This window comes from Echiichthys vipera (assembly GCF_963691815.1).
Source record: "Echiichthys vipera genome assembly, chromosome: 12".
Classification (NCBI taxonomy): Eukaryota; Metazoa; Chordata; class Actinopteri; order Perciformes; family Trachinidae; genus Echiichthys; species Echiichthys vipera.
The window spans coordinates 18850788-18867566 of record NC_139837.1 but is presented as its reverse complement, the minus strand read 5'-3'; the positions used below and the strand labels follow the sequence as shown (position 1 = coordinate 18867566).

The 16779-nt window shown below is 42.2% G+C and overlaps 1 protein-coding gene across 3 annotated transcripts in view; it reads right to left on the bottom strand.

Annotated features, from left to right (window-relative positions):
* prkd3 (protein kinase D3) overlaps positions 1–16767 on the bottom strand; it is a 36688-nt gene extending 19921 nt beyond the window's left edge. For all 3 annotated transcript variants that reach the window (XM_083923912.1, XM_083923914.1, XM_083923913.1), the window contains exons 1-2: positions 16507–16767; positions 14986–15634 (exon numbers count right to left, since the gene is read on the bottom strand). In XM_083923912.1, coding sequence (XP_083780038.1) covers positions 14986–15273 — 288 coding nt within the window. In that variant the 5' untranslated portion in view covers positions 15274–15634; positions 16507–16767. The remainder of the gene's footprint in view (positions 1–14985; positions 15635–16506) is intronic.
* Between the last annotated feature and the right edge of the window lie 12 nt (positions 16768–16779).

Genomic DNA, 16779 nt, shown 5'->3' with positions numbered 1-16779 from the left:
TAGATTGGCAGGTTTCGGACACAGTATGTTGTTGAGATCATACAGATAAAGTGATAATTGATTGCTAACCTGGGGATGTGCTCAGCAGAAAACTCTCTATTCACACACACGTTGTCAGCTCCCAGCATAAACACATGTAAAACAAACCTCCATCCATGTTCCTGTACACATATGGACCCTCACCCACATATGCTACTGCATACATCTCTGAAGCCCATAGTGACTAAGCATGTCTTTTGTCATCTTCAAACGCAAATCCATTCAGCCGAACAGCCGCGACCACACACGCACACCAAAGACCCCGGCATGGAGGAGCTGTGTGTGAGGTCCACAAGTCAGGCTGGAAAGACGAGTGGAAAGGGGCTTTGCAGTAGTAAGCTTTTGTTAAACGAACTAATCCACCATTGATATGCTAAATCCTGTTATAAGGAAAGAGAGCGAAGAGGAAAGAGGGGAGATGGTTGGGGGTGGGGGGGGGGTGTTGCAGGGAGCGGGACAGATCTGAAATATGGTCCTATTTCTTTGGAGGCCAAAAACAAATTAACTCAAGACATCCATGAAGAAATGATCTGGTAACCAAGTGTGCCATTTGGCACAGAGGGATATTGATGCTTTCCCTGGCATAGCTAGTACTATCAGTTGCAGTGCAAAGCTCAAAATGATAAATTAAGGAAATCAGTCATAAGTCATCCATGTAAGATTTGATATTAAAACTGGAAATGAAAAGCTGTGACTTGTGTTTTCTTCGCTATCACATTAGAATAACACAAAACCAATGCGTGAAGTCACTCAGTCACAGACATCAATAAAAGCTTTTGTTGAAATAGAATAGTGTTCACATGATTATGCGGTTAGAACTTTATGTTTCTGTCGTGTGTGATATGTGACTGAGGTGGGTGGCAAAAGGGAAGCAGTGTTGAGAGCGGTGCACAGGCTCTGACAGATGGCCATGTGATTACAGTAAGGAAAAGTATGCTGCTTGACCTCGCGCTGCCTCACACCTTTATTAGTCTGGCAGCGGGCCAGACAGATGTGGAGGACAGTTACAGTAAAGCGTCCTGCTCCAGATCCCTCTGCATGAGCCAAAGGTTGTACACATAGTACATGTGTAGTTACGTAAACAATGCTATTCATAAAAACAGATCGCATCACGTCATGTGCACACTAATGTAGTACTATACTTATTTTCTTTATCAACCTTTTAATCATTAGGTCTATTAAATGTGAAAATAGTAATTGCTGATAAGTAATAATTGCTACCACTGTTTCAAAAAGCTCAAAAAGATATTAGGAAATGGCTTATTTTTCAATTTATTATCACATAAAATGAGGAAAGGCAGTGAATTCTCCCATTTGAGAAGAACTAGGAAATGTTGAATAGTTTTGAAAAAAATAAATGACTTAAACAATTAATAGATTTCTGTGGATCAACTTATTGATGAATGTAATAACACTAATACATTTAAATATGCATATTTTTCAAAATCAGCTTTTCAGCCACACAACAGTGTTAGATCAACAACAATGGATCTTTTCATAAACACTTTAAAGTGGATGCATTTGAAAATGCCAGTTTTATAATTCTATATTATTGTCATGTGACTTCTGGCATCACGCTGTTATCTGATTGTGTTTTAATCTTGATTTACTGGCCTATGGCTTCCTTAAGTTTTACTCTGTAAGAAACTATAACAAGCTGACCTTTTTTTAACCCTAGTTGGTAGAAAAGCACAACAATTAGTTTACAAAAGAGCAAAATACAGTAAGTTGTCATTACAAAGAGCAATGTATTTAAATTAAAAGTATAGTTTGGCTTTTTTGAAGTATGAGTAGTATGAGGTACTTATCCATTCATCAACCATCATAACCACTCATTTTTATTTGTTTATAACTCAAACAGCTGATCTGCAGTATAATACAGTGTGCGGCCCTGTTGTGCTTATGCATAGAAATATGTTGATGAAATGCAGTACCGAAGGAAAGGACTGTCTGATGGCAAGGCTGTCCCCGTCCACAGCAGCTTCTGTGTCGGAACTCCTGTCTGCTTCTCTAAACTAGCGCCTTGCTAATCGTCCTCAACTATAGGTAATACACTCCCTGTCTACAGATAAGTACCTCATACAACCCCACTTCAAAATAAGTCAAACTATCCCTTAAGAAAACTAACCAAAGATATCCTTTTGAAAGTTTTTTTTCCCTAAACTCACAGCCAATAAACTTCCAACACTTCTATACCGAGTATATGAGATATTTTTGCATTTTACTAATGTTATGGCATTACAATGGGATAGTGGATGGAAAACATTAGAAAGGTTTTTGTCCGGACGCCAATTAGTGATGGGAAACTGTGTTTAAAGTGAATAGCCAGGCTGAAGACTGTTGCTGTACTGGTCAGCTTCCAGATGTAAATGTCCAAAAGTGAATGCATGTGTTAATATTAACATTACAGGGTAGAGGATAATCTAACCTCTCTGCAGAGGACAAGACCTATTTTTATCAAGGTACTGAGTTCCTGTGAAATGCTAAACTAGAGTCAGGAGGTATGAGGCCATTGTTCATGTAGCTTGAGGTGGCAAGATAGAGACTGATCACAAGATCAGTATGGTGCATTTTTTCTCACCACATAAATAAGTCCATTGACTGATAACTTTACAATGATCTAATAGTGCCACGCCACAAATCACACTTTCTCAGAAAACCCTTCACCAGAAGCCATAGCACGTTGGTTTCTATTTGTTTCTGGTTTATATTTGAAGTGTCCATAAAAAAAACATTAAAGGGAGAAAAATAAGAGTTGTTTCAAATCACATATACATGTTGAGTTCCGTGCTGAATGCTCCACAGTAAGCCATGAAACCATAAACTCCACTAAGCCTTTGCGAGGGTTTCACAAATAGGAAAACAGTTTTTATGTCAAAAGAATGGGAAACCCATTGTTTGACTTTGAGGTGTATGTTAATGCCCACAACAGAGGAAAATATACTTCAATAAGTCATCTAACGAACGGTTGGAAAATCCAATTATATGCTCATGCGAACCCTGGGGGGGGGGGGGGGGGGGCAATTAATTTCTTCAAGTCACATCAAACACAGTGTGGAAAACTGTGTTAATTTATTAAAGTCAACAGTGGAATAGTATTTGTTTTCATTACATGTCATTACTGTAATACCAAGCAAAAGTTTTCCACACAGCATGGTACGAGAAACACATGCACAGCGAATTATACAATTACTTGAAGTGGGCACATAATTCATTTGTCACTTGGAGCGAGGCATCAAAAGAAGGCACACTGGAAACACTCTGGTTTTCCACTGTCTTGTTCAATATCAAGTGTTTTTGGGTTCTCCGCTAACCGTTTCCATATAATTTGGCTGTATGATTTCTAAATAATTTACTTTGATGTGCTTGTGTCCTCATGCACTTGTTTTTACTATCTAGAGAGGGGAATGTTCCAAACCTAATGAACTGATGAGAACAGCAGTGAGCAGAAGATCAGACAGTGTGTTAAAGTGCCACCACAACCCTAAGAGAAAACACGTACAACCTTATGGTACAACCTAACACATCACTACTTAACCTGTTGTAATCTTTAGAGATGAAAAACAATTGCTAGAGAAGTGAAGCAGCTGTAGGAATTAGGTTTATCAAAATAACACGTTCATTTCGATGAATGCAGATTAATGATGATTTCATACGTCACTGAACATACTGTACAACCATACACAATAGCATTGTAAACGTGGAAGCACATGAGACAATGTTGCTTGGCTCAGTGAATTAAAAATGTACACTGTTGATAGGAGCACCACTCAGTTTCTGCAGTAAGGAGTTTTAATACCATTGGAGTAGTCTATTTCAAGCACTTAGCAGCTAGCTCAGGGGTCCGACCTAGCGTAGCCCCTGATGCTAAAGTGAGCATAGGGCTGGTGATATAGCGATATATTTAAAAGGTATACAAAAGTCTGTCTGTATTGTCTATGTCTACAATTTTTTCTATATCGTCTCTATCGTGATGTTGAAATGCCAGCGGCCGAACTACGTTACAGCTGTATTTACGTCATTTGGACAGCGCTTTACGCTCTGAGCGTTGCACATTAAGTTCATCAGTCTAGGTCTTATTTTAATGAACTCATTCTCTGAGGACTTGAGAGATTTACTCAATTGCAACAGCTGAAACATTTACACAATCAGAGAGCTATGTGATGCAAGGTGACAGCATATACTACACCGCCCACTGTTCTATTCACTTAGCGAGGTATTTGAAATTATTTTGTAGTGGTAAGATAAACTGTAGATCTGCTGACCACAATCCATGATGAGTCAAGCAACTGCATAGAATGTGCTTCCCTTCTGCCCTGCAGCCAGTGCATGGAAAAAAAAGGCCTTGATGCATGCTTCATTTCCACGGTACATTACGTCAAACTTTTTGCTCCTCCGTGTGCATGCACAGGCCAAGAAAAACACACTACAGCTGGAGGCAGAAAGAGCGGGGGGGGGGGGGGGGGTGCTACTCTCATATGGTTTATATTTAAGTCGGCACCGTGGTACACTTGCAGGATCAAGCAAAACTCATCCCATCACTCTCCGCAACATGCACACATTCATAACATGTGCTCCTCCTGAAGTCAAGTCAGCGTCTTTTCCACTGCAAAAGGAAGACTCCACTAAGTGCAACCAACTGAAGCAGCCACATGCAAGCGGAAAGGAAACTCATTTCGGGGGAGAGCGGCAAGAAAAGCTGTGACTTTCTCACTCTACTGGCTGACTAACTTGTTTCCTTCCATGTGGCAGAGTATGGCTCATGGTTCATTCATAGCTTTTTACTGTATGAGGCTGTGTCATCGTGGAACGCCGTGGTATGTTCTTCAAACAACAGATCTAGTCCGAATGACATCTGATACCTTCTCAAAGTTTCAGCCCAGCGTGGAATAAAGCTTTACTTGAAATACATCTGGCGCTGAACAGTCAATTTCAATGTGCATCGCACCGCAGTAGTGCACTTTCAAAACCGTAACACACACCACACAAGCTAAAAATCTCCACCCTCACTCAACTGGAACTTCTCCCCGCTTCATGCATCTGCGTTGTATGGACAAGACGCAGCATAATGACGAATCAACGTATTGTTTGAGCAACATCTCAGAGCTCTACGCTACTTCTCAGCCTTTGTCTTTCTCCTGCATGTTTCAGAGAAGTGTGAACACTGCAGCCTGACTGAGGCATACCTAACTGGTAAGAGGAGAGAGGCAAGGGTTTGAACAAGTGCCAACTGCTCATATGTAATTAATTTACCACTTGTTTCCTTCTTACTGTAAGCCGAGAGCTGCATATGTGTGTGAATGCAGCCTATGTGAGCATGTGTGTGTATCTCCATTTCTGGTGCAGACAAAGTGGAATCACAACTTTGAACCACTGAGCTCAGGTCTAGGGACTTGTCCAGACCACAGCATAATAAGAGACTCTACACCTGTCATCCTAGACCTCTCTCAATCATCAGGAGACGCTAACAAAGCTATACCGCTTACCCAATTTACATCAACCACAGTGGCTGATGGTTTCCAGCCAAATCTCTTCCTGGTTTTAGAAAAACATTGCTTTCCATAGAAAATCCCACAATTATTTCACCAGGCTTTTGATTATCTGAATCCAGAGAAACAATACTCTTCTGTAGAAGTTGGCCTGATGTACAAAAGCACAGAAGTGGAGTGGAGATAATGGTGATGAGGTCAGTATTTGGTTGCTAGCCACTGTATCCCCAATGAAAGCCAGGTGGCCTAATGCACCTAATGCACCATTTCTTTTACATACATGACAGAAACTGTCTCATCTCTCTTCGATGACTGCACTTGTGTGGGCTTGCATGCATATGTGTATTTATGAGTGTGTGTGTGTGTATGTGTGTGCGTGCATGCGTGCGTGCGTGCATGCGTGTGTGTGTGTGTGTGTGTGTGTGTGTGTGTGTGTGTGTGTGTGTGTGTGTGCGTGTGCGTGCGCATGTATGTGTGTGCATGAGTATTGCATGCATTAGCAGTGTCCAGAGAACGAGCAAAGAAGAGGAAGGCTGAGTCACAGGATTTAAAGCCTCTCAGGAAGCAGTGTGATCTAAGAAATGCTTGGCGAGGCCCCCGCACACTGCTGATGAGTTATAGCCCCGCTGCGATCCTCCGCCAGAGCCTCTGCCTCACAGATATACTGCAGTACACACTCCATCTTCCCTCTTTGGCCTGGTGTAGCAGGGGACAGCCGCCAGATTCACCTCCACACGGGGCAAATAAAGAGGTGAACCTGGGGGGAATTTATGTGAGATTGATGGTGACTGCACTTTCTCTTGTTCTGGCAGAGCAGGAGGTCAAAAGGTGAGCGCTAATAGCAGGATGTAGGAACATGCTGCTGTTGCTCAACAGAAACATTGCTGCAGGTTACAGAAAGTGGAAAGACACTAGCTGCTTTGAGTTTTTTTCTTACTTTTTGATTAATAATGAGGACTTTTACAGACGTTCTCTTGTTGAATTAGCAGTTTCAAAGAAAACACAAATGTACCTATGTAAAAAGAACTTCATTTAACAAAACTAAACCAAACAGTCGTCAGAGCCAAATTCCAACACTCAAGCTGTCACCTTCTTCAAAACATCGACACCCAAAAGGCAATTTCTCTGAATATTTAAACACACAGACAAGAATAATGGCAAGTGCAGCGCAGAGAAAAAAGCCATTTGAACGCAGGCACACAGTCTGTACGGGCTGTACTGCTCCGCCGACCACAGCAGATTGGAGAGCAGGAGCAGGGAGAATATGGAAACAGGGAGCGGCTCTGAGGGGAACTAACCCAACAGCGAGTACGGCTGGGAGCAAGAGACACAGAGACAAAGGGAGTCATGCTGAGTGGCTGACTGTTTCCCTTGGGTTTAAAAATGCAAGCCAATCAAACAAAAGTGGAATTGTAATATTAACTAAAATACTTTTCTTTCCATTTGGCTTGCAGTGCTTTTCATCAGGATATTTCTTAAGAACTTTTTCCTTCATATCACAGTTAGTTTCTTGTTGTATCAACATGTAATTGCACTTCCCCTGCCACCTTCCTATCAGTTTGACGGATCACTCACTACGCTGAAAGGCAAACAGTACTGTGAAAACAACACAGGATAAGCCACCTGCTCCAACTGCACGGATCAATAATGCCACTCTGATATGACGTGTGAGATGTGTAGCTACAACAGACACCATGTTGTCTCCGTTGCAGGACACAATTGATTATTGGAAACATTTTTCCATGTTAACACATCTGCTAAGATCATGATTATAACATCTGTTCGTACTAGCCTTTTGAGAAGTCCTTCAGTTCAGAAGAGTGACATTAGCGATTAACCGATCGAATAAGAGAGAGTTGATATCTTGAAGAGGGCAGTGGACATGCGAATCCATCCCCTCTTCAGCATTTGTCATGGTTGGAGTCCTTGAAGTGTGCTGAGGTTGTCAACAGGTGCAGTGAAGGAGGAACTCCAGTCTAAGGAGAAGAGACACTTAAGCCGTTAATGAGTAAATTAATAAGGGAAACGGCATGTCCCTTTTCAGCCAACTGTGTTATGCTATGGTTACAAGTTTATGAATGGAGTCTCTAAGGCAGTGCTCGTACACGTGGTCGGCTTCACAAGGACAAAGTCACCCGGATCCCTGCGTATTAAATGGTTCAACATTGCCACTGCCTACCACTTCAATATAATCACAATCAAAGCCCATTCGGCCAGCATTAATAGAGATTGGAGTGATGCAAGATTATCTCCTACCACTGGCAAAGTCAAATATGGTGAAGGGCATTTGGGCAGAAAATCCAAAGCAAAGCCACACTTGGCGGCAGGAGTCGCCTTCTATTGATGGTTCTGGCACCGACTGAGCGGCAGGGCATCAGCTATACAGTTGCCGCAACCCCCCTCTGTGCCGCATGCAAGGCCTGCCAACAGGGCTGTCCCCCTGTCCCTGGGGAGGACCACTCTTCTCCACTCTGTCATTCTCTCTAACTCTTGTGGCCGGGCCCTGTGTTCTGCCTTGCCACTTTACATTTAGAGGAGAGCGAGGGGGCAGAAATGTGCACTACAGATGGTCGAAATTACTTAGCTCACTTAACTTCAGAGATATTTTTTTCCCCTTTTTCTTCTCTCTCTCTCTCTCCCTTTTCCACAAATTACTCCAAGACTGGGGGAAATTGATAGATTCCTTGTGCAAGTAGGCTTATGAGTTGTACATGGAAGGCTTTTTTTTTTCAGCAATCCCAATTGTGATATTCATTTAGTCAACTCCATGACTTTGGAACACATTAGTAAACCTACAAATGAACACTCAAAATTGGAAGAAAGACTAAAGCCATAACCAAGAATACCAACAGTGAATATTTTGACTCAACGGTGACCTGTTTTACTTGAGACAGAGCTGAATGTGCTTTCCAGGAAACGGCTGGCCTCATGTATATCACACATAAAGCCCTGTGCTGTTGGGACGTCCTCTGGGGTAAAATATGGCTGCCAGTTCCATAGGAACATGCAGATGTGGGCTTATACTGTCGAAGGGAGGGAGGTAGGGAGGGAGATGGTGGTGATTTATTTCCCCGTGTGTTTCAGTTAGTTTTGGTCGACGTGAACTGCAGTCCCTACATTTTCCATCTGCACCCGTCATTTTTGCTATTTTCTCTTCTCATTTTCTTCTCATTTCTACAGATACTGTTTTACAGACAAGGTCTATCCTTATGACGGACCTCAATACCACATTCAGATCTTAGGTGAAAGGGCTGCTGAGATTACAATTATATATTGATTCTTTCTTATCACTGACGCTAACTATAAAAGCTAAGCACAACTGGACACAACAGCCTTTGCAATACAGCCCCTAAAGACAGATACAGCACCATCATTATAGCGTATAAATGCAAACCAGAGAAGGCTGGCTCTCCTGTTGCAACTCAGTGTAATTAATCTTGAAAAAGGAATGTTGAGCCGATCTTGTTTTCTCTGCCAAGTCTTACCTGGCATCAAGCAAGTTATATTGCTCAAAGGGTTAGAACCATCCATATTCTTTTGTTTTTATAAAACTCTGCTATTTTACTGTACGTTGTCCAGACGAGCCTGTTTCTGACTCAAAAAGGCCTTTGTCTCGCTAATTACAGAGGCAGCTGTACAGACCTCAACCAGAGACTGTGAGTTACCGCACTGACAAAACCAGTAGGGAAACCTGTGGCTGAGGCAGCTGCCTTTCACAGCATTTCCAGCTGCAGTGAAAATGCAGCAACATCCTAAGGACAAGTGCTAAAATTAAATTATTCATAAAATAGCAGTTGAGGTGAAGGTTTAATGTTTTTTTTCCATTACCTATGCCAAAAGAACTTCAAGACTCCTTCATCCTGCTAAGCTTTGTCATCCCCTACGATAGCGAGAAAAAACCTTAACTGATTCCATACTACACTGTAACTTTATATAAAACAGGTTTGCTGCCATCATTCACTCAAAAGCATCTCCACTGGAAAATTCAATTCTGTCTCAAATGCAGTTCCATCAAGACTGAAAACTAAACTGTGTGGATCGCGCAATTCGCCATTACAGCATACATCAAAATGTGTCAGACGTTCAGTATTACCAAAGCAAGTGTTTAGCTTCAGATATTTCAGTTTCCTAACAGTCTAATTCCACCCATCCTGAGCAACATCACATCATCCTCCAAAAATGCCTGGGTGAAGAAGGAATGTTCTGTAGCTGGCTGGCTATCCAGGCTGACCAGCTGGCTAACTGGGAGTCATTCTCAGGGAGTCATGAACTTTTGTCCCGCCACTGCTCCTTTGCTGGCTGCACGAGAGGACTTGGGCGACACCAAACAGGAAGCGCTCAACAAGTCGAAGCTATGGATGTTTATCTCGCGCCATTCATCAAGCCCATAAACCAGACAGAGCAGTCGGGACCCAACCAGTGAAACAAGGCTGTTCAGACTTGGAGTTGCGTGTAGCCACCGGGGGACCGTCAATGCGCCGTTGTGAGTTAGATGGTTACCCGATTGGGAGGGTCTCCACCACCCACTTGCTGGCTCCCTTCATCCTTTCTCACAGTCCTCAAGGAGCCTGGCTTTACAAGTTGATACCCTTGTGCCAAGTGATGACACTAGAACAGTCATATTTTAAAGCATTCAGAAGATTGAAGGGGCAGTAACTACAATAGTTGCCCTAAGAGACAGAGACTCATCCTATCAAGATCAGCTTGCTCTGGAATAAGGTGTGTTTTTCTTTTGTTTCTGTCCTCTAAAATGTCTGACATTGACTATAGTGACTTGTATCTGAGCAAAGTTTATGCAGAGGAAAAGTGAAGAAGGAGATGTCTGTGAACGTCTCTGAGATTCAAACACTTTATTTCAGACCCCTAACGTTAGCTCCATGGATGGGCAGCCCGAGCTACATGCGGGCCCATCCACCCAAGGGGCTCCACAAGGGGCTGATTCTTTCTGATGTGTTTAGTCATAAAAATGGGCGGTTTGCGCACTTCTTTTTCACCTCAAGTGTGTGCGTCAACCTCTAGTCAGCAGAGAGTCTCATCTTAGCGCTAGTGCTAGCATGAGCAGCAGCTACCAGCTCCTTCTCTGAGTTACTGAGTTACTTTCTATGTGGGAAAACCACGTCAAACAAAATATTACTCATAGCAAAGTAGCTTTTACATGCTTTAAAACGTGTCTAAACTGGGACTTTAACCACTAAAGATTTTGAATGTGGTCCAAAACCACTATTATCACAACCAACTTCAGATCAGCACAGAAACAAAGAGAAAGCAAATCTACTATGTGGACCCTTGCCAAGTCATGTGGTTGAGTCTTTAGCAGGAAGAGGCATGAGCTGTACATAATCTATACAATATACAGCTATTATAACAGCCTGTATGACTCCCTGTCAAAGAATGAGACTGATTCAAAACTAAATGGTTCTGGAAAGATATGAAATGTCAACCTTGAAGCCATGACACAGTAAAAGAGAGCGCATACAAACATCTGGAAATTGTACAGCTGTCCAACTGCATCCAGAGTGCATCCGCTACAACATACAGGCTTGTATCTATGGTTTCTAGAGATTTATCTGCGAGTTAACAAAAATCTTTAAGACAAAGGCTCATTGGAAATCGGAAATGAGTTAGTCTGTCATGATATTGGTTTCTAATACACCAAGACCTCACACATCTTATAGTTTGGCAAGCTAGTGAAGGAACAGGCTCCAAAGAGGAACAACAAGCTAACAATTTGCAGCAAAAGTGCAACAAAGTAAAGCACTCACTTTGACATCCTGTCCTTAAGCTATGGTCACAAGCTTTGAGAACATTGTGAAAGAATGAGATGGCAGATATAAGCAGCCTATGGGGTTTCTGTGTACAATGGCTGGGCCCACTGTCTGTAATAAAAAGTATATTAAGCTGAATTCATAATAAGGTTATGATTATGTCGTATCTAAAGTTGCTCTGCTTGCAGGCTTCCAGGTTACGCCATAGCTGACATTCCCCTTGATTCACTTCAAACTAACTACACATGGTAGTGTTGGCATTGACAGAGTAACCATGTTGGGACCGCAAAAAATGTGATTGGTCAGCAAGGGCTGCTTGTGTTTTCTCTTAAGTTTCTGATGCCTTTGGAGATTACTGAGAGTGAATACATTAAAGAAGTTGAAGAAAGACTGAGTAGTATAAACACAGAGATTGCTCAACTATAAAGCTAAACCTACGCTGTAGGTATCTACAGTATACTGGAAGCCCTGTTAACCCCTTGAGTTGCCTATAAATCTAACTGTTCCAAAAGGCCAATTAGAGGAGTTGAGGTAGTTTGTCTGCATACCGGCAAAACCCCAGAGCAGAGACAGGACACATTGGATGGACTTCATCTACCTGCATGCCTGAAAGCACACTAGGATGCCTTTAAAATCTGATTTTCCATTGCGCCGCTGGCACAGTAACCCAGACATCAGATCAGGAAGAAGATGGACAAATTGCTCAAGCGCGAGGTTGAAGGCTAGTGGCTACAAAGATACCAACATGGGTAAGTAACATCATGGTTTACATACAACTAAATCCTAATCAGAAAGTTCCTAACAGCTGACGCAGCAGAAAAACCTGACACTGAAAGGACAGATTTCAGTTGGGATAAGCATCCCTGTTTGTTACATGGCTGAGCGGTGAGTCACTTTGCGAAGCAGGCCAGCTCTCAGCGGAGGAAACAGCAGCATGAAGGGGGGAATGCACTTCCATCCAGAATCTATCTCCCTGTAGATATTACCACATGAAGTCTAAAGCGTTTTCCTGTCCCGTCTCTGCTGACAGACACCTGAGGTACTGCTGACTGGAGACATCCTGGGACGACTGTCAACGACTAAACCGGGGTCAAAGATCCTCAGCTGGAAAATTTGGCCAATATGAGCAGACTTTGTAAAAGGCTCACCATTGTCATGCATATTTTAGAACAAGAAGTGAGACAGGGATGGACTGGAGAGAGCAGAAGGCCTACAGTCATATTTTCCATTGATATCAAAGCCATGTGGCTGGATTTCATGAAATAGTTGAGGCAGTACACTGCATTTGGCAGGGCTTATTAGAAGAAATGTGGATGAACGCACCGTATATGTTCTGTTGTGATGATGTAAAGTATATAGTAATCAAAAGGATATACAGTATGTTTAGATGTTAGTTCTATGTATGGCATTTTTAAAGTTCCCATTACTGTTGTCCATAAATAAGATTTCCTACCATATTTTATTAAAGTACATGTGATCTATAAAGTAATGCATGTGATATGAAGTGATACACACTGATCACATAGGTAGTAGATGATCTTGATCTCATTTTGGCAGATTATCAGCACCAACTCACCATGAATGCACTGCACTGATTTTCTTCTACGGGTTGTCTTCAAAGCATCGTATTTCCCACCCTTTTCCTGTTACAGATTCTTGCAACTATGCCAATACGTTACAGGATCCATGTAAATATGCGCAGTGATGAGATTTTCTGCTCTGCGGACCAGAACTGTTCATAACTAGCTAGTGAGAATCAGCAGACCTCGTAAAGAACAACAACATTACCCGGCTCCTCTGGAATGTCAACTCGGACAACTTGGAATCAAAGAACACAGGCTCAATACAGACAGTTCCTTCATAGTCTTCCACTTGCAGTTCAACGCAAGTTTGTTCCTCATTCTTCTTTTTCCTTATTTCCATTATCATTATCTCAAACACAGATATAGCTCTCCGACCTAAAACCTTCAGATCCTGGTGGCTGATGAAAGTGCGTTGCTTAATCACCCTCTTTTATTCAGTGGATGATAATTACAGACACAAAGGGAGTAATCATCCTGATACACGAGAGGTTAGAAAAACAGCAACGTGTGGATGCACACAGGAGCCATTTCATTATTCCAACAGGCTTTGCACACCATTAATCCCACACAACTATGAAGTACACATGCACGGGATCAAAAAAGACAATAACTGAGTTTTAGAGGTTTAGAGCACCTACTGTGCTTGTGCTTAGAAATACTGTATGTTAAGTAGATAAATAATAATAGATGTTTTCAACTTTCAAATTTAATTTGCAATACCTATTGTACTGCTTACATTTGACTGCTAATTTAACGCTTTATGTAAATTGGTGTTTGTAGCAGTGCAATGAACATATTTCTCTGACAGACAAAACCACTTCATATTAAAGGCACAACCTATGTGGTGTTGTAGCTTACACTAATTCTAATATGGGGCCGCTTCAAATTAGAAAGAAAAAATTTAATGTTTTACCCTTGTTCTAACTTTGCTCATCATAAACAGGCAGACGTAAAACCGTGATCAGGATTAGCCTGACCACTTTCAGCACAAATTCATTCATTCATTTATAAAAAAAGATAAAGCTGGCGCCGCTGATTTGCACTTTGGATGTCCTCAAATATAAGATGGCAAATAGTGAAACCTAATGTATTTAAAGCCACTTCTTATGCTGGGACTACACTCCAGCGTTATTACAACACATTACCAGGGTTGGGGAAAATAAAGTAGGTCCAACATTACACAGGCAGTCAGAGAAAAACCACAGTAGTTATGTGTATGCGTGTGCATAGGAGCTTGTGTTCCTGCACATTCACCATGTAAATCCAGTAACATTATACCACCACGTAAATAACTGACACTACTACACTGTGTCCTGTAACTGGAGGACCATGGGGGCTGTTGGGTGCATGCTTCTGTGGTGTTTGACTCGTTTTGGGGCACGAGGCCCAGATGTCCGCTTTTGAAAACAAAACCAGATGAGTTTGGTGGAAGATGGCAAGACACATGTTGTTGCATCATGTCGGTCCGCCACTGCCTTCCGTATTCCTGCTTAAAGTGCAATTCCGGTGTAAAATCATCCCAGGGTCTTTTAAGGCAAATAAGGTCACCAAATAAGCCATCGAGACGTTTACGTGTTTTGCTGTAATAAATCATCAATGGGCTCCTTCCCTTTGGATTGACTTTGGTTATTGGATTGAATGGAGCAGCAAGTACCGGGGCCGGAAGGTAAGTCTTTCAAAACACTCTTTTAATACACTTCGAGTTTACATACTACGTTGTTGGTGCTTCAGTTACTGTGCCAGGACTCTTATCATGCTACTGCAGAGGTTTGGTGTTATTTTCAGTATTAGTGGTTAAAAAAGACGTTTGAATGCGTTCAAATCGCCGCCCCGAGCTTATCCGTGTTAGCCGTGGCTGGCTGTTAGCGACTCTCCGGAAAATCTACGTTAATAGTTCATACACAAAAAAATTGTCTCGATGGCTTATTTGATGACCGAATTTGCCTAAAATGATTCTTGGAGGATTTTACACCGGAATTTCACTTTAACTTTTAAAACAAGCTATTTGCAGTCGTTGTGCATGTGTTGGTGGAAAACCTTTCACTTCAGGACATGAGATGTGCTTTTTAACTTTTGAATAATGAAAAGCTGCTTTAATGAGACACTTACCTTCTGGTCCACTATGGAGCACACCAGGTCCTTGACAGAGGACAGCGACAGGTCACTGGCCTCCAGGTTCACCGTCTCTCTGGTCAGTCCAATCTGCAGCAGGAAGGACACCCCATGGAAAGAGCTGCGGGAGTTGGTGGGGCTGGGGACGCTGTGACTGCCGTTGGACAGCCGCGTGTAGAGCGGCCCTGGTGGGCTCGGCGACGGGGCGGACGACGAGGATGGGTGGTGCGGATAGAGAGAGTGGAGGAAGGCTCGAGGTAAGGACGGGGGAGAGGAGGCAGACATTGGGTTTTTTCCAATGGTAACGTGGAATGCTGAATGGTGGAATTTTTAGTGAAGGGTGGCAGAAAATAGCACAGTTGACTCTCGTGGGGGAGAATCTTTGGTCCTCATCAGTGGTAGTGAGTCAGAACTGTATGTTTTCATCAAAGTGTCATTGTTGTTCATAAATTTAGAGGGCAATAGGGGATCCACCCACCTGAGCTCAGACAACACAAACTCATTCACAAGATGGGCAGGTGATGGAGAAAAAGTCTGTGAACAATCCACAGACCTCTGCAGTAAGATCACTGCAACAAGCTTCATATCCTGGAGTGGCGCTCCTTCTCCTTACTGAAGTCAGTAATCCACTCTGACCACAGGAAGCCTGTCACCACAAACATACACACACAGAGACAAGCACACTATTTGTTTACAATGATAAAAAAGAGTATTCACTTATCTGAACACAGACAGGTGAAGATCTGGTGCACATTAAAAGCTCTTGCTTATTGTAATCCGGCTGTATGAATGAAACAGCTCCTGTTCTTCCCATTGTAAACACACTTTGGTTGAATACATTTAGAAAAACATGTTCAGTCAATCTGCCGTCTCAATTAAAACACCACCAACCAACTAATATCAGCTAGGCTCATCCTTTTATTTAAATTAAGGCCAAAAAATCTCCAACAATATTTGTTTGTGATAGAATTGCTTGTTAAAGCTTGACATTTTACTCCTCTTTGACTGTCTTTATCATTACTTGTGTTGTGTTTTGCTGTTCCCTTGCATTGTTTTGGTTGTAGGCTAAGTGCTTCCTATTGACTCTTTTGGATACTGACCGTGCTTACGGAGTCACATATTAAACTACAAGTTTTAACTTTACTGTCGACCTTTTTTTCACATTTTGTAAACTTAATAAAACTATTGCCATAATGGGCCTTCGAGCTCGTGCGTAAAAACAATTAAACAATAGCCTAAAAGACACGTAAAAGTTGTTAAAGCGTATAATTTCTGTGTTTACAAGATTTCAAACGCTACAAACATCTGGAACCAAGGCTTCTTAACATCTGCACCCCTCCCACTTTCGATTGGCTTGCTGGCAGAACACAAGCCCGAGTCGAGAATGCCAGCAAAACAAGTTATACAAGACCTGAATCTACACATTCAGAGGACTTGGTTGTTGTTGATCTATAGCTTCAACACAAGTCCCGTTTACAGCCAAGCGTCGCTTCACATATGGATGGAATCATACTTTACCTTCACTGTCAGCGAAGGGCGCTTTTCTTTCCATTGTGAGTTTGCTGAAGAAACTTTGTAACTCCATCAACTGAGGAAAGCGGAGCGTGAAGTTTGAAAGTGCTGCGCTTCACTGGAGCCGCACACAAAAGCGCAGCGTCGTAGCGCACATGTAACAAACACTGACACAAGTTTTACACACAGGCGCGCAGAGAAAAAACCGAGCCGTCCATTTATTTTCTCTTATCTTTTATTCCAGATTGTCAATTCATGCGCATCTTATTATCCTTCCAG